This window comes from Muscardinus avellanarius, assembly GCF_963383645.1.
Source record: "Muscardinus avellanarius genome assembly, chromosome: 4".
Taxonomy (NCBI): domain Eukaryota; kingdom Metazoa; phylum Chordata; class Mammalia; order Rodentia; family Gliridae; genus Muscardinus; species Muscardinus avellanarius.
This window is the reverse complement of record NC_137789.1, coordinates 130,422,816-130,441,485: the sequence shown is the minus strand read 5'-3', so window position 1 is coordinate 130,441,485 and position 18,670 is coordinate 130,422,816. Positions and strand designations below refer to the sequence as shown.

Genomic DNA, 18,670 nt, shown 5'->3' with positions numbered 1-18,670 from the left:
AACCCAGCTCTACAGGGAATTTCCTATCTGTAGATCAATCTCTTGCCATCTAAATCTATGAAGAAAACCTCAAGCACCGTGGTCCAAAGGGAGTCACTGGATCGACTTTTAACTGGTCTCCTCCTGAAATTATATGCAAAAGATTGATGAAAAATATATGCTTTTAGCTGGGCATGGTGGTGCACGCTTGTAATCCCCGCGCTTGGGAGGCTGAAACAGGATCGTGAAGGTTCAAAACCAGCCTCAGCTACTTAGTGAGACTCTCAACAACTTAGTGAGACCCTGTTTCCAAATAAAATATAAAATAGGTCTGGGAGTATAGTCCGGAGGTAGAAAGCCTCTGGGTTCCACCCCCAGTACCAAAAAAAAAAAAAAAAATGTGCTTTTTCTGAGGACAGGAACTAGAACTTTCATCAGATTCTCAAAGAGGGCTAAGATCCAGAGCTATGAAGACACTTTTGCAGCCTTAGAGCATCAGATCAGACTTCCACTTAAGCTGTCCCTAAACCTCTGGTGGCCACATATTCAGTGAGCAATGGATGATCCTGAAGTGTCTATATACTAAACAGCCTCGTCCTTCCCCTCATAACTCTTGGAGTTTCATGGAGCACCCTACAGAACAGGTTTATGGGGTTTTCGCTGCTGTTTTGTTTGTTGGTTTGTTTTGGTACTGGGGATTGAACCCAGGGGCATTCTGTCTGAGTTACACCCCTAGCTCTACTTTTTAAATTTTGAAACAAATCTCACTAAGCTAAGAAGGGCCTCACTAAGTTGCGGAGGCTAGCCATGAACCGGCAATCCTCCTGCCTCAGCCTCCTGACTACTAGAATTATTGGCATGTGCCACCAAACCTGCTTTTACTTGCTATTTTTGAAACAAGGTCTCTCTAAGTTGCTGAGGGTCTCCTCCTAAACTGCTAAGGGTAGCCTCAAGTCTGTGATCCTCCTACCTAGTCCTCCCAAATACTGGGATTATAGGCACGTACCTCCATGTCCAGTAGTATAGGGGTTCTTATATAGCCAGTGAATTCTAGGCTGTATCTAAAGTTGGGCATGGTGGCACACTCCTGCAGTCCCAGCTACTTCAGAGGCTAAGGCAGGATGATAACTTGAGCTTGAGCTCAGGAACTCAGAGCCAGCTTAAGCAATATAGCAAGATTCTCTTACAGGAAAAAAAAAAAAAAATTCACTAAATTCTGCAATGGTTCAGAAATCTAGGAGAGTGAACTTCAAAAATAGTCAAGTTTCTAACCAGCTTGGGGTTCCCTGGGAATCCAAAGACCAAAGACCAAGAGCGCCCATAAATGTGCATTTGGCATCTGTGAAATTCCTAAAACTATATGTAAAATCTGTATTTATATCCTTTGGGGGATACCATTCAACAGATTATCAAATTTTTAGCCTAACCCTGCCAACCTCCTCAAAAACAGTTGAGAACAATAGATTTAAATGTCTCCCACTGAACTCAAAGTCCCATTAAAAGGGTTTAGGCCCCATCAAAAGTTTGAGGCACTAAGGCTCCCTGGAAATGGGTCACATACCTTTGTACGGGGCACAATGTTGAGTTCCAGTTTTTGGTCCACCAGGCTGGCCCCTGCCTCTGAGAGATAGCCCTGGTTGAGGACAAGGCAGTCACGGCCAAAGCAGCAGGGACAGCACAACTTCTGCAGCCATTTGGTCCACTTAGGATTAAGATGCCCATATGGCTCTTCATTCTTGGGTTTGAAGACAGCAATGATCTTCTGCAGAGGCAAAAGAAAAGGAGGAGGTCAGAGGTGAGTTTATGGGCTGGGATGTAGCTCAGTGATACACCATATACTTAGCATGCGTGAGGCCCTAGGTTCCAACCCCCAACACCAAATAAAAAGAGATGATTAAAGTAGCAGACCAATAGAAATCAAGAAGGAAATGAGAGAGCATAAGAATCTACTCCCTACTTAGTCAGAGGCTACTCCCTAGCTTGTAAGACAGCAGACTGTATTTAAGAGACCCACCACTAGAAAGAGCTATAGCCAAAGACTCTGCCAGGTCTCCTCATTCTTGCTGCTTCCTTCCTCTTCTCCATCACTCTTCCCTCAGGCAAGCACCTACCTCTGACTTCATACTTCAAACGAAGTAAGTGGATTTGTACATTTGTAGGAGCAAGATTCAGAAGCCAACTCAATAGCACATCTTGAGTTGTGGGCAGCAATCTTAATGCCAACACAATACTGCCTCCTGCCCTCTTAGGACGGGTATAACATCACACTGCACATAACAAGCGCGCCAAAGTAACTTTTCCCAAAAAAATTAAGAAATCAGCTTATCATGGATTATAAATTATTTTCTTTTGTATGTGCCCCTGCCCCTTTTACAACTACAGGATCTTTCTTTAAATGGTCTGCCAGAAATCTTACACCATCAAACTCTAGCTTCCAAGAGGCATGCATATACACTGTTGCTCTGTATTAATTATGTAAAGACTCAAAGAACTTCCATCTGAAAGAAAATAAAGTATTATGGACTAAGGCCAAGAAAATCCCTTCATCAATTGTTATTTCCTTTATTAACCTTATTATTATCCCACCTCCTGGATATTAATGAAAACTTTAATACATTAATGTTTAGGAATGAGAAACTAAAGCTGGGCGTGGTGGTGCATGCTTGTAATCCCAGCATTCGGGAGGCTAAGACAGGAGGATCGTGGTTCATGGACAGCCTCAGCTACTTAGCAAGGCTCTTTGCAACTCAGTGAGACCCTGTCTCAAAATAAAGAATAAAAAATAGAGCTGGGGGTGTAGCTCGGAGGTAGAATGCCCCTGGGTTTCATCCCCAGTACCACAAAAAAGAAAAAGAAAAAGAAAAAAAGGAATGAGAAACTAAGAAAGCAACCAAAAAGAAAAATCACGGCAAGAAAAAGAATCTGCCATTTGGTTAGAATGAGGTTCTCTTAAGTAATTCTGATAGGCAAAGGACCAAGTCATGAGACACTACAAAGGTTAAATCAATCTTCTTAATCCTCAAAGATCCTAGAAATATGGGATGCCTAGAAACTATGGCTCTCCCTCCTGAATGTCAAGAGGCCAGTCAGCCCTCTATGGTTGATTTATCTCATTACCTCCTCTTAATTCAAAGGAAGAGATGCAAATGTGCTAACCGAGTGATTCATCTTCCTATCATATGACCCTCCTCCTCCCCTCGCTCCACAGCCAACCCAAGCTTGTCTGGGTCATAAGACATTTTCCTATGAGGATCACTTCCCAGGAGGCAGTCACAGCAGACAACACAAGCCATCTGCCTCCATTGAGTACATACTCCTATCAGTTATTGGCTAAGTCCAGTATCTAACAATATTTGGTCAATCTTGAGGCCAGTTCCTTCAAAAAGGTTTGCAAGGATTTGAGGGCAAGAGAAATACAAAACTTCCTTCCTCCATCCAAAAGAATCAATTTATTCTTAAAGACAAACTTATTCACTGACCAAAGTAAAGTGCATATATTTGCATCACATGTCTTCAAAATCACTTTCTTATCCAAAGTGGCTTAGCCAGGCGTGGTGGCACATGCTTGTAATCCCAGTATTTGGGAGGCTGGGACAGGAGGATTGTGGTTTACGGACAGCCTCAGCTATTTAGTGAGACAACTCAGTGAGACTCTGTTTCAAAATAAAGAATAAAAAATAGGGCTGGGGGTGTAGCTCGGAGGTAGAATACCTCTGGATTTCATCCCCAGTACCTAAAAAAAAAAAAAAAAAAAAAAGTGGCTAGTGAGGGCCTCAGTGAGCAGTCATCTTCTCTGTGTCTGGGAACCCCAGCCTCTGCACAACAAAGCAACAGCACCAAGAGGCTCACAGCTCAGAGGACACCAGGTGACTTCACTGGGATTCTCTGGATTCTGGACAGTGAAACTACAGGGCAACCTGCAGCATGGCCTAGAACCCGAGAACTCAACTGAGATACAATATGGAATTCAGCAAGCTGGTCTCCAAAGAAAGGAAGCTCAAGCCACTCCTGCTACTAGGGGGAGCTGAAAAATACCAGGGCTGCTTAACTGCTTCTACTTAAAGAAAGCAGAACTAGAAGGCCAAGGTTTCAGCCAAACATCATTTATAGACTAACCTCACATACTTCCCAATTTCCTTCCATCATAAGGAGAATCATGAAGCACCCTTTTAAGGCACTAGAAATTATGACTATCAGCTGAGTGCAGGGTTACACACCTATAATCCCAGCATTTGGGAGGCTGAGACAGGAGGATCGCGGTTCGCCAACAGCCTCAAATACTTAGTGAGGCCCTTTGCAAATCAGTGAGACTCTATTTCAAAATAAAGAATTAAAAACAGGGCTGGGGGTGTAGCCTGGAGGTAGAATGCCCCTGGATTCCATCCCCAGTACTGCAATAAAAGGGGGCAGGAGGCTTGGTGTGTAGTTCAGTGGTAGAGAACTTGCCTAGTATGTGCAAGGCCCTGGGTTCAATCCCCCATATCAAAGAAGGGAGGAAAAAGGAAAAAAGGAAAAAGAATTATACATAAATGAAATAGGAAGGAGCGAGAACAGAAGGGCTTAGAGAAACAGACGTGTGCTTTCAGGACTAAGTAGGTCTGATTCAACTTGACTCTGTTAACATTTGCTCAGAACCTCGTTTGTGCAAGACAGTAAGCAAGCATGTGGCGAGTTTCCTAAACAGACATAAAACAGCCTCTGACTGAATTTCCAAAGCTAATGTTCACTTCATATAATTGACTGTTACTGAATAATCAAGAATATGCTCCTCATTCATAGAGAACAATCTCTAAAACTACTCAAATTAGAAAGACACCCACCAGTATTCAGCTGAGAAAGAACTGTCTACTTTTTCTCACCATATTCTCTTCTTTAATAGACTGTCCATTCCTTATTACATCTTGAAGAAAGTTTCCGTTTGGTGCCAATATTTTTAAAAACACCTTTCCTTAATACACTTACTAATGTCCCTGTTGGACGAAGGGGGTAAAGTACAGATAGCTTAAGTAGGAGTAGACTACAAAGTTAGGGATAAAAACAGAACTGCACAAGGGAGCAAGAGGCCACTCACTGGCTGGTGTCAGGATCTAAAATCAATGAGTAGAACCTGGGACCTAGAGAATTTCCAATAGCTTACCAACAGGAGGAGGGCATTAAGCTTTGATACAAGAGGCCCTTGAACCAGGCACAGTGGCATAAGCTTGTAGCTCTGACTTCTAGGGAGGCTGAAGCAGGAAGATGGCTTGAGCCCAGGAGTTCCAGGCCAACCTAGGTATCCTCTCATCTCAAAAGAAAGAAAGAATCCAGATATGGTGCCACACACTTGTAATCCCAGCATTTGGGAGGCTGAGATAGGATTGTGGTTTGTGGACAGCCTCAGCTGCTTAGTAAGTCCCTTTGCAACTCAGTGAGACCCTGTTTCAAAAATAAAGAAAAGAAGTAGGGCTGGGGTGTAACTTAGAGGTAGAATGCCCCTGGGTTCCATCCCCAGTACCTCAAGAAAAAAAAAGGAAAGAAAAGGGGGGGGGGAGCCCTTTTCTCCAGGAACCTAAAATATAAGACAGTTCAAACACAACATTCATTGCACAGAGAAATAATACAGAAGTAACCTTTAGTAAAACAGTATTTAAAAAAAAAAGCCGGGCATGGTGGCGAATGCTTATAATCCCAGTATTCGGGAGGCTGAGACACGAGGACCGCAGTTCGGACAGCCTCAGCTACTTAGTGAGGCCCTCTGCAACTTAGTGAGACCTGGTTTCAAAATAAAGAATAAAAACTAGGGCAGGGGGTGTAGCTCGGAGGTCGAATGCCCCTGGGTTCCAACCCCAGACCCGAAAAAAAAAAAAAAAGATTGGTAAACCATGCATGCTTATACCAATACTTGGGAGGCTGAGACAGGAGGATCACAGTTCACAGCCAGCCTCAGCTACTTAGTGAGGCCCTCTGCAACTTAGTGAGACCCTGTTTCAAAATAAAGAATAAAAAATCAGGCTGGGGGTATAGCTTGGAGGTAGAATGCCCCTGGGTTCCATCCTCAGTACTGGAAAAAAAAATTTTTTTTTGGTAGACAAGAAGTGGATGGTTCTCAGATAGTTTGGTCTCAAGATTTCCTTAAATACTTAAAAATTATTAAGGACCCTAAAAAGCTTTTGTTTAAATGGATTAAACCTCTATTTGTCCAGCTATACCACTCCTGGGTATCTTTCCAAAGGAACTAAAAGCAAGAGCTGGGCATGGTGGCACATGCTTGTAATCCTAGTACTTGGGACTAATACTGAGATAGAAGATCGCATAGATTCGAAGCCAGCCTCAGCTACTTAGTGAGACTATCAGCAACTTAGTGAGACCCTGTTTCCAAATAAAATATAAAAAATAGGACTGCGGGTATAGCCTGGAGAAAGCCCCTGGGTTTCATTCCCAGTACCACAAAAAAAGGGAACTAAAGTCAGAAAAATCATAATAATATATGCATATCCATGTTTATAGCAGCGCAATTCACAATAACCAAATTATGGAAACAACATAGGTGTCCATCAACAGATGAATGGATTATAAAATTATGGAATATAGCCGGGCGTGGTGGCGCACGCCTGTAATCCCCACGCTTGGGAGGCAGAGACAGGAGGATCGCGCAGGTTCGAAGCCAGCCGCGCACGCTGGCTTAGGAGACCCTGTTTCCAAATAAAAATGTAAAAATAGGTCTGGGAGTGTAGCCCAGAGGTGGAAGGGCCTCCAGGAACCCCAGTACCACAAAAAAAAAAAAAATTATGGAATATATACATAATGAGATACTACTCAGAAATAAAGAACGAAATGTCATTTGCAGGAAAATGGATGGACTTGGAGAACATTATGCTAAGTGAGATTAGCCAGTCACAGAAAGTGAAGGTTCCTATGTTGTATCTGCAGAAGCTAGAGAGTAATCGAGATACCAGAGGGACTCCAGACAATGGAGGAGAAACTTCAGTGGAGCCAGAAGGGTGGTCTAGGGGAAGCGGGTAGGGAGAGGGAGAATCAATGAAGAAATTACTTCCACTGACGTTATGCAATATGTCAATGTCAACCTCAAAACCCTGTATAGGGAAGGAAAGAATGGGGAGAGAGCCAGGGAAAAGCCCACCAAGTGCTGTGCGCATGTGTGTCACTATCACTGTGAACTACATTATGAAATGAGACTATAATAAAAGTATACTAAAAAGCTATATTTGTTGCCCTATTTTTTTATTTTTTATTTTGAAACAGGATCTCACTAAGTTACAGAGGGCCTCACTAAGTAGCTGAGGCTGTCCGCGATCCTCCCATCTCAGCCTCCTGAATGCTAGGAGTACAAGCATGTACCACCATGGCCAGCTAACCCATGTTTATTTTTGTACCCCACTTCTGTTGACCCAACCTGCCTTACATAGTACAACTTGTGGCTTCGAACAGCTCCATATATCAAATAATAGATGATGCTTAAAATCTCAAGATCTACATCTGTATAGGATGTACAAACCAAACTCTTAAGATTTTAGTGTAAGAATTGAGATTATGTGATGATGGCTATCAGCATGGCTCTCAAGTAGAAAGATGTAAGAATTTCTTGAAGGATATAGGTAAGGAGCACATTCAATATTATAATTTTATATTTGGAAAATGAAAAAGAATACCATTTTCATGACAAACTATTGGTGAATAAAGTATATTTATTTTATTTGTAGCACTGGTGATGGAACCCAGAGACCTCTGAACTACACCCCAGCCGTATTTTTCCCCCAAGTACTGAGGACGGAACCCAGGAGCATACTACCTCCAAGCTGCACCCTCAGCCCTATTTTTAATTTTTTTTCTTGAAACAGGGTTTCTGAGTTGCTGAAGACCTCATTAAGTAGCTGAGGCTGTCCACGAACCACGATCCTCCTGTCTCAGTCTCCCAAATGCTGAGATTACAAGCGTGTGCCACCATGCCCAGCTAATAAAGTATGTTTAAAAGACTAAAAATCACTAACAGGAGGTCTAGTTCTTAGAATTTATAGGCAGTGTCTTCACAGACAGTTATTGATATTTTGATGTAAATACCAATTATAACCTAATGAATTGATATTCTCAATGTTTATAAAAGAATCTTCTCAAAATTATACTACTTTTGCTTTATTTAATGTCATGTATCCAAAAAAACCTAATCCGACTTCCGAGAAGATGGCGACCAAGAAAAGCAGTGTTTACGAGTCCTGCTAAAACTCTATCTCTGTTGCCACAAAATCAGCGCTTTTCATAGCCAGAAAACACCATCAGCAGAGAAATAAAAAATGTAAACACAAGAGACAGAGGAAAAAAGACTAGAAGAACAACCACAGACCAGAAATCAAGCCTGCAATGCGGCAGCAGAGCCCCGCCGGCACCATCTTCCCTCACAGCACCAGGATCCAGAGAGGAAAGGTAAACAAGGAGCTGAAGTGAGCAGTTGTGGATCATTCGGGTATAATTCAGCAGTTCCTTCAGCGCAAAGAACGTCTAAAACTCCCAGTGGCCAAGCTCATCACGTCTTCCAGGGACTCAGAATGGAGCTCAAAACCAGAAAAGAAATACGTCAGCCTCACGGCCGAGGGCATGGCAGCAGCGCCATATTACCAGCAGCGCCAGCGAGTTCACTGCGCCCCATCACAGCTCTAGACCTGCGCGCACAATAACTGTGAGTGAAATTGCAGCCCCTGAAGGAGAAATCTCTATACTGTACTCCCAGGGACTTGCACAGCTTTGATAATCTCACTGGGTTGGATATTTTACAGTCTAACCCAGTGAAGGAGTAGCAGTGGCAGAGATACCACACCCTAGTGACAGCTCTCTATGTGAAAACGCCCAGCCTGGGATCCCCACTGTCTCGCGCAGCCTCGATTAACTCCCTGGGTATGAGGCTTTGCAGTACAACCCAGTAAAGGAGTAGTGGCGGCTGAGATTACAACAGACTCGAGATACAGAGCACCCTAAGTGAAGTCATAGTGACCCAGGGAAGGCACAAAATTCTGAAATCATGGGAAAGAGGAACAACAATAGAGCAATGAATGCCCACAACCCCATATTATCAGAACCTGATAACACAGAAATTCAGAGATCTCCAGAATATCAAATCAGGAATATAAGTGTAGAAATAATACAGGACTTTCGAAAAGAATTTAGAGAGAGTCTAAAATAAATAAAGGAAGCAATCATTGAGGTAAAGGCCTCAATTCAAAGTATAAATAATCGATTAGACCACATGGAGAACAGAATCTCGCTCCTAGAAGATGATCACTCCAAAAACAAACGCACAATTTCATTTTTTTTTTTTTTTTGGTGGTACTGGGATTCCTGGAAACCCTTCTACTTCCGGGTTACACTCCCAGACCTATTATATATATACTTTTAAAATTTGGAAACAGGGTCTCTTAAGCCAGCTAGGCTGGCTTCGAACCAGCACGATCCTCCTGTCTCCGCCTCCCAAGCATGGGGATTACAAGCATGCACCAGGCTCAGCTCAAATGCATAATTTCTAACTTAGAAAAAAATGAGATAGCAGGAATCTGACATTAAAGAAATATGGGCCCATTTTAAGAGAGCTAACCTAAGAATAATCGGAATAGACGAGAGAAAAGAAGGTGAAACCAAAGGGATCAATAATCTCTTCAAATAAATAATAGCAAAAAATTTTCCAAACATAGAGCTAGAGGTCGATACACAGGTCCAGGAAACTTATAGAACTCCCTTTAGACAGGATCAGAGAAGAGGATCCCCACGCCACATAATTGCAAAATGACCATGTGGAAGCCAAGCAGAGAATCTTAAAGGAAACAAAAACAAAAGGCCAAGTGACATTCAGAGGCAAACCAATTAGAATCACTCCAGACTTCCCAAACCAAGTCATGAAAGCCAGAAGGGCTTGGAGTAACATATTCCAAAATCTGAAAGAAAACAACTTCCAGCCAAAAATTTCCTACCCAGCAAAATTATCTATCAAATTAAATGGGGAAATAAGAAGCTTCCATGACAAACAGAAACTCAATGAATTTATGTCTTCATAACCAGTGCTAGAAGCCGAGCGTGGTGGCGCATGCTTGTAATCCCCACGCTGAGACAGGAGGATCGCACAGGTTCAAAGCCAGCCTCAGCTACTTAGTGAGGCTCTCAACAACTTAATGAGACCCTGTTTCTAAATAAAGTATAAAATAGGTCTGGGAATATAGCCCAGAGGTAGAAAGCCCCTGGGTTCTACCCCTAGTGCCACCAAAAAAAAAAAAAAAAAAAACAGTGCTAGAGAAAATACTCAAAGAGATTAACTACAAAGAAGAAATAGGTAATACACACCAGAACCAGAAAAACAAGATTTTCCATCCAGCAGACAACTAAGCAAAGGAGAATATATTCATGTGTTTATAGGTTAAAATCTTTGGAGATTCATTATTTATTTCAGTATTTTACCTATTTCTAAATTGTACTGTTTGCTTTTATTGTTGCTAATTTTTAGGATCTCTATTTGGAGTATTAATATACCTTCAGTTATAGCATTTGGACATATTTTATCCCATTCTATCAGTAACTTTTAACTCTGTTTACATTGTCTTTGGATGTACAATATTTTTTATTTTTTAGGAAGTTTGTTTATTCTTTTGTTGCCTGTGCCTTTGAAATCATATCCAAGAAATCACTGCCAATTTCAATGTTGTGAAGTGTTATGACCCAGGTTTTCTTCTAAAAGTTTATAGTCTTAAGATTTACATTTAGGTCTTTTATCTATTCTGAGTTAATATTTGTATGATGTTAGGTAAGGGTCCAATTTTATTCTTTTTCATGTAATTATTATTTTTCAACAATATTTAGTGAAATGATTATTATTTCCTTCACCAATGTTCTTAGAAACTTTGTCAAAAATAACTTTACCACATATGGAAGAATTTATTTCTAGGCTTTTTATTTTACTCCACTGGTTTATATATCTGCCTTTATAGCAGTACTACACTGTTTCAATTATTATAGCTCTATAAGGTTTGAAATCAGAAAATGTACATCTTCTAGATTTGTTCTTTTTCGAGATAGTTTTGGGTATTTAAAGTTCACATTTCATGTTAGGATAGATTTTTTCTGAAAAAAAAAGTACGATAGTTTTATCTTAAAAAGAAAAAAAATATCCTCTGGGAAGAAAGAAAACAAAAAGAAATACTGAAATGTTATCTCTAAGTGATCAAAAGTTTATCAGACAAATGAATCTGTTATGTTAGATTATCATTGTTAATTTTGGATAAATTGCTATAATAATAGATGTCAACCACTAAACCAAGCATGGGAAGAAGGGATGGGGAGGGAATGGGGTGGGATTTGGGTAGGGGCTAACTGGGCGATACGGGCATGTATGTCTACACAAGTTTTTAATCCCATTATGATGTATGAATACAGTGCACTAATAAAAAAAATTTTAAAAACACACACAAAAAAACTAATCCAAAGGCTAGTAAGTATAATAACAAAATAAAACAAAAAACTCTGAGTTACTGCTAAGCACAAGGAATCATGCCAGGGCCTTTCATGTGTGATACCTCATTTAATCCTCTTAAACTAGTAAGTCACATGCTGTTCTGTGATTCCAGACATATGAACATCAAGTACAACTGGCCACACACAAGAGAAAATGCTCACAAAATACATCTGTAGTTGAGAGAACATAAGACCTGAAGCACAAGGGTGTAAGTGAGGAAGGGAAATGTGAGCACACTCCACTGTGGCTTCTAATCTCGCATTTTCCATCTTACTGTTCCAAGTCCTCACTTGCTCATCCTGTGGCAGAAACCATCCTTGGTTGGGAAATGTAATCAAAACTATCTTCTTCCAGCATCTTTCAAACTATGTTTCAAAAGTGACTAGAGCAGAAACTGCCAGTTCCCTCTTCTTCCCCAGACACAAGACCCCTGATTTTTTTTTTTTTTTTTTTTGTGTGTGTGTGTGTGTGTGTGTGGTACTGGGGTTCCTGGAAGCCCTTCTACCTCCGGGCTACACTCCCAGACCTATTTTTACATTTTTTTTTTTTTTTTCATTTGGAAACAGGGTCTCCTAAGCCAGCGCGCACGGCTGGCTTCGAACCTGTGCGATCCTCCTGTCTCTGCCTCCCAAGCGCGGGGATTACAAGCGTGAGCCACCACGCCCGGGCAAGACCCCTGATTTTTAGCTGGATAAGATAAAGACTATAGTTCCCAGCCACTATTGCAGCTAAGTTCTGGACAACAGGATGCAGATAGGAGAGTCTGGTGCAATTTCAGGAAGAGCTCTACCTCCAAGCTACACCACCAGCCCTGTTTTCATACTTTATTTTGAAACAGGGTTTCAATGAATTGCGGAGGGCCTAAGTTTGCTGAGACTGTGCTCAAACCCGGATTCTCCTGCCTCAGCCTCCCAAATGCTGGGATTACAGATATTTCTCTCCTTTTCCTTCCTCCAACTGACTAAAAAGCAGATAAGATGGTGTCTGTAGCTTTAGAAGACACTTGGAACATGAAGTGGAGGCCACTATTAAGGATGGCTAAATCCTAAATGAAAGGAGCCTGCATCCATAATAGAGTGAAAGCCAGGCAACCTGTAGACTTCCTTTACATGAGAGATAAATGAACTTCTTTTCAAGTCATTATTATTTTAAAATATCTGTCACACAGCCAGGCGTGGTGGTGCACGCTTGTAATCCCAGCATTCAGGAGGCTGAGACTGAAGGATCCTTGTTCACAGACAGCCTCAGCTACTTAGTGAGGTCCTCTGCAACTTAGTGAGACCCTGTTTCAAAATAAAGAATAAAAAATAGGGCAGGGGGTATAGCTCAGAGGTCAAATGCCCCTGGGTTCCATCCCAAGACCTGCAAAATAAATAAATAAATAAATAAATAAATAAATAAATAAAATATGTCACACATAACCAAATTCAATACTATAAATACAGCACCTGAAAAGAGAAACCCAGAAGTTCAGATGACTATCTTTAATGCAGCAGAGCACTATGGTTAGAAACATGACCTCTGGGGGCACACACTTATAATCCCAGCATTTGGAAGGCTGAGACAGGAGAATCGCAGTTTGAGGACAGCCTTAGCTAACTTAGTGAGACCCTGTTTTAAAATACAGTACAAAAAATAGGGCTGGCGGTGTAGCTTGGAGGTAGAATGCCCCTGGGTTCCACTCCTAGTACTGAACCAAAAAAAAAAAAAAAGAAAGAAAGAAAAATGACTTCTAGAACCTATATGCCTGGCTCTACCACTTATTAGCTGTGAGATCTTGGGTGAATTAATTATACTGTGTGCCTTGGTGTTGTTATCTATGGGAACAATAATAGCACCTACCTTGGACAGTAGTTATGAAGATTAAATGAGCTAGTATTCATAAAGCACTTAAAAAGTATCTGGCACATAGTAAGTATTATGTATGTATTTGTTAAATAAATACACTTGTAGTAGGGACATAGATGACAATACCAATATTAACCAAGTCTGATGGTGCCAGCCTATAATACCACGACTTGAGGAGATAAAAAGGAGGACTGCAGGTTTAAGGCCAGCCTCAGCAACTTAGCAAGATTCTGTTTCAAAATAAAAAAGGTTGGGAGTGTATCCTGTCCCTGGGTCGAAGATATTACAGCAAGTCTGTGAGCCAGTCTAACCCTCCACAGCATTTAAGAACCACATTTTCCTCTGTGGGAGCAGGTTACATTAAAAGTTTTGTCAGGGCATCTATGGATGTGTGTGTGTGTGTGTTTGTCTTTTGTTTGTTTGTTTGTTTGTTTGTTTGTTTCTGTGGTACCGGGGATGGAACCCAGGGGCCTTCTACCTCCAGGCTATATCCCCAGACCTATTTTATTTTTTACTCAGAAACAGGGTCTAAGTTGCTGAAGGCCTCACTAATTTGCTGCAGCTAGCTTCGAAACTGTGATCTGCCTGTCTTAGCCTCCCAAGTACTGGGATTACAAGCATGTGCCACCACGCCCAGCCTGGCATCTGTGTTTTGACTTTCTTCTAGCAAAGAAGAGATGTCAAGAAATTTTGGAGATTGGAATCCTGAATATCACCAAGAAACATGTGTAACTTGGCAACTATGTGCAAATCAAATATTCTTGACTTGCAGCCTCTCCTTTCAATTTAACTTTTATATAAAATAAAGGAACCAAGTGATAGTTCTCAAAAAAAAAATAAAAAAAGAATAGAAAAAAGAATCATATTGATGGTCTGTTGTTCTCTGTGTATAAGAGGTGGTAGTAATTTACCTGTCAAGGAGAATTGAAAGATCTAATTACTCCCACCAGTGGAACCTGACATACCACCAAGGAAGCTGTAACAGTGTCAGGCAAGAAAACAAAAAGTCTTCTTCTTCCTGTACCTATGAAAGACAATCTTAGCCCACTCTTAGATGAACCAATATGCTGATCTAAGATTGATTTCACCCCCTCTCCAAAACAACTCATATCTTAAATCTCATTCCTTTCTCAAAAAAGTATCTGCTGACATTTACATCTTGGGACATTCTCCTTTCTTTGCCTCTAGAAATGATGGAATGTTCCTATTTGAGCTTTTAAGCTCCCTTATTAAAGGTTTTAAAAAGAACTATTATTTTCAAAGCTGTCCCCAACCCAGTTTATATAAAAAGACTTGACAGCAGAATTGCTCTTTGGTTCTTGATAATTCAGGGATGACTTTGAATGAATAACTGAAGACTGGATGGTTCAATGAGCCTGACCAAGAGCTAAAAGTCACAGCCCATCCTGGACACTCAGGACTCCTTTATCAAAACAGAAGAGATGTGAGGAAAATTTGAGAGAGCTCGGACACCCATCATTTTAATAAGTATAACAATAACACATCTGAAAACTTAGGGAAGACTGGATTTTTTTGACCCACTGTTCTTCCAATGATATCTATGGTTTAAACTGAGGCAAATGTCTTAAATTCTTTCGCAGTTATCAAAAGGGTAAAGGTCATTTCCCAGCTGCCATGGTCACTCCATGCCCCATTTCATCCCATCCCCATCCCCCTGTACATACAGGCAGGGAACAAAATAAAGGTCAGCAAAACTCCACCTTAGCTGTAAAGCAAAGTGTTGCTAGTTCTAAGAGAGAAATGAAAGTCAAAGATGGTCCTGTGATTCTAAAACTCCACATTCTAAACTGAGGAACCATGCAAAACGATTTCAACCTTTTCCCAGAAAAACAATAACCAGGCCAGAATAAACTAGTGAGTCCACCCACGCTATCCCTAACATCTGTCAATCAGAGACCCGGGGTTGCTGGGACATCCCCACAACATAGAAGGCAGGGACTCAGTCCGGAGGGCCCCTGAGGAGTCCTTCAGAACAGCAAAAAATACACTGCTTTGGTGGGAAAAGAGGGACCAGGCCCAGAGGCCCAAATCTGAAGGCCTATGACCGCAGTAGTTTAAAGCTAAGGAACGTACTGGAAAGCACCATCTGCTCACGCCTCTCAGTCCAGAGGCAAGTTGCCCCACCACACCACCGGGGCCCTGGCCTGTATCTGGCCAATTTCCTCTTTTCGTTTTCCGCTCACGCCTCCCCCTCCAAAATGGTTCTGATTTAGCTCTTCATCCCACAGAGCTCCACTCTCTGCTGTCCTCACTGGCTTCCCCAAATCCTGCTAGGGGCTGGCACTGTGAAGTTTCTCTCTCTTGCAGCTTTTACTCCTTCCTCCGCCTGGCGGTCGGGAACCCCAAACGCCCGCTGAGCCCCACCGCCCCGCGCCCCGGCCCGCGCTCACCCCCTGCGGGTCCTTGACGAAGTAGCTTCCGCTGGAGCCCTGGTAGATGCGCTCGGGGAAGATGCAGCGCTCGGTGGCCAGCTCGGCCTGCCGCACCACCGCCTCGAACTCGGGGTCCTCGGGGAACTCGTTCCGCTCGCGGTGTGCCTGCGCGGCGTGCGCCGCCGCCGCCGCCTGGGCCGCCAGGGCCTGGGCCTGCGCCGCCACGGTGTGGGTCTGGCCCTGGGCCGCCGCGCCCCGGGCCCGGTCCAGCAGCGGCTGCCGCTCCCGGTCGTGGCCCGGCGAGCCGGGCGGAGAGGGGCCCGCGCCCGCCGCCCCCGCCACGCGGACCGCGCCCCCCGGCACCTGCGGAAAGTGAGCGCCCGAGCCCGACGGGAAGGTGTACTCCGGAGGTTGGGCCCGCTTGGGGGACACCAGTGGGCTTGTCTCGTCCATCCCTCACACCGCCGGCTCGGGAACCCGGCGCGCTCCGCGCAGCTGAGCTTCGGGCTGCGACCAATCCGCGGCACCCCCCACCTCCCGCGCAGCCAACCAGGTCGCGGCGCCTCCGTGGCCCCGCCCCCAGCCCGCCCTGTTTACCTGCCGACGAGTAGGCTCGGCCCCTCGCGCTCGACAGTAGCCAATCAGAGCCTGCTCCTACGCAATCGCGGCCTCCGCATTTTCCTCCCCTCACCTTCGGTGAAGACTGTGCATGCTCGGAGAGATAACTCAGGGTCAGACACGCCCTCTGCCCCCGCCATCCCAGCCCCGCCCTTGCTTCCAATTGGCTGGCTGGTCTTTGGGTTCTTTCAAAACATTGACTTTATATTAGTCACTTGTTAGGCGCCTCCTGTGACCTGGCTGCGGGTTTTGTAGAAATCGTATTTTTGTGTCATTAATTGAGCGCCTACTATGTTCTAAATGCTGGAGAGACGGCAGTGAGACAAAGAATCCCCAACGTCCTATAAATAAAAAGCTTTTAAAACTCTCAGCCCTTGTGCAGCTTAGTGTCTGGCCTAGTTGATCAATGCTTATTAAGTGAGGAAATGTATAGTCCTACCAGACTAAAAACTTTCATGAGAAGCCGGGCTTGACGCACGCTTATAACTCCAGCATTTTTGGAGGCTGAGACAGGAAGATTGAGGTTCGTGAACAGCCTCAGCTACTTAGGCCCTTTGCAATTCAGTGAAACTCTGTTTCAAAATAAAGAATAAGCCGGGCGTGGTGGCGCACGCTTGTAATCCCCGCGCTTGAGAAGCGGAGACAGGAGGATCGCGCAGGTTCGAAGCCAGCCGCGCTGACGTAAGAGATCCTGTTTCCAAAATATAAAAAAGGTTTGGGAGTGTAACCCGGAGGTAGAAGGGCTTCCAGGAACCCCAGTACCACCAAAAAAATATATATATATACATACATATATATATATATATATATAATAAAAAATATGGCTGGGGGTGTAGCTCGGAGGTAGAATGTCCCTGGATTCTATCCCCAGTACCACAAAAACAAAAACTTTCATAAGGTAAGATTCCATGCTTTTTATTCACCACTGTACAACCTCGTGACTAGACACTGTAGTGCTTGGTGCATCCTTATTAGTGGAAAAGGGAAGGAAGATACAGTCCATCACCAAGCTGAGAACACTCAACTTTCTGAAGCAGTATGGGGAGAAGAGCCAGCAGTGCTAGCTGAAAATACCATAACAGTTCGAGTCAGGCAAAGGCAGTAGTAGGTAGGCCCTGTACTATGAGCTAAGTTGGGGGTGGGGGGCAAAAGAGTATAATTAAATTACTGAGAGGGGAAAAAGGTCTACCAAGCAGAGGTAAGGAAGAGGAAGATCTGATCCTGTAGAAAACAGACAACAACCTGCCTGCCTAAGGGGAGCAGTTTTAGATTGGGATCAAGGACTTCGAGAGCAAGCAGAAGGGTGCCAGCCATGTGCAGGGCCACAGGACGCTTTAGAGAACCGTTCCTGAGCAGGGAAGTGATGTACAACAGACCAACTCCAGACCCAGGCACCTCCAAGTAACCCTGGAATAAGTATGGGTGGCATCTGAAGGAGGATGCATAGTTAGTTGGAATAATTACACATTTGAATTCATGGAATAATATTGTTTGGCTTAAAATTCATACCACGTGTATGGGTGTGTGTGTGTTTGTGTGTGTGTGTGTGTGTGTGTGTGTGTGTGTGTGTGTGTGTGTGTGTGGTGTAGCTGGATTTTGAGCCTGGGGCCTCACACATACTAGGAGAGCACTCTACATGGAACCCTATCACAAATCCAACTAAGACTACCTGCTCAACTGTAGGGTGCAATGGTTAGAAAAGTGGGCTTGTGAACCAGAGACATTTGAGCTGAGGCTGGCTGTGAACCTGGATCCTCTGGTCTCAGCCTCCCATATCCTGGGATTGCAAGCATACGCCAGCACACCTGGCTTTATTTATTTATTTATTTTTGTGGAACTGGAAATTGATTGAATTCAGAAGCACTCTATCACTCAGCTACATTCCCAGCCTTTTTTTTTTTTTTTTGAGACAGGGTCTTATTCAAATAAAATCTATTTCCTTGACACTTCGTTCTATTGACTTCAGTTATATATATCTATTGTCAATACTACAGTTTATCAGATGTAGCACAGTATTGAATCTTACAGGTTTGCTGGACAATCTGATCTTATAGACTAAAGGGATTAATAACTTGCTTAAAGTAAGTGGCAGAGATGGGATTTGAACATGGAATTCAAGTCTTTTAAAATAACTTTAAAGCCGGGCATGGTGGCGCATGCTTGTAATCCCAGCATGCGTGAGGCTGAGTCAGGAAGATAGCGTTTTGAAGACAGCCTCAGCTACTACTTAGTGGGGCCCTTTGCAACTCACGGAGGCCCTGTTTCAAAATAAAGAATAAAAAATAGGGTTGAGGGTGTAGCTCGAAGGTAGAATGCCCCTGGGTTCCATCCCCAGACCCTCAAAAAA

General features: G+C 43.2%; 1 protein-coding gene across 1 annotated transcript in view; it reads right to left on the bottom strand.

Moving 5' to 3' along the window:
* Positions 1–16,158, bottom strand: part of PI4K2A (phosphatidylinositol 4-kinase type 2 alpha) — a gene marked incomplete at both ends in the record, with an annotated part of 35,070 nt that extends 18,912 nt beyond the window's left edge. Inside the window, 2 exons of the mRNA XM_080695083.1 lie at positions 1,541–1,741; positions 15,724–16,158. Of these exons, the coding sequence (XP_080551209.1) occupies positions 1,541–1,741; positions 15,724–16,158 (636 nt within the window). The remainder of the gene's footprint in view (positions 1–1,540; positions 1,742–15,723) is intronic.
* Between the last annotated feature and the right edge of the window lie 2,512 nt (positions 16,159–18,670).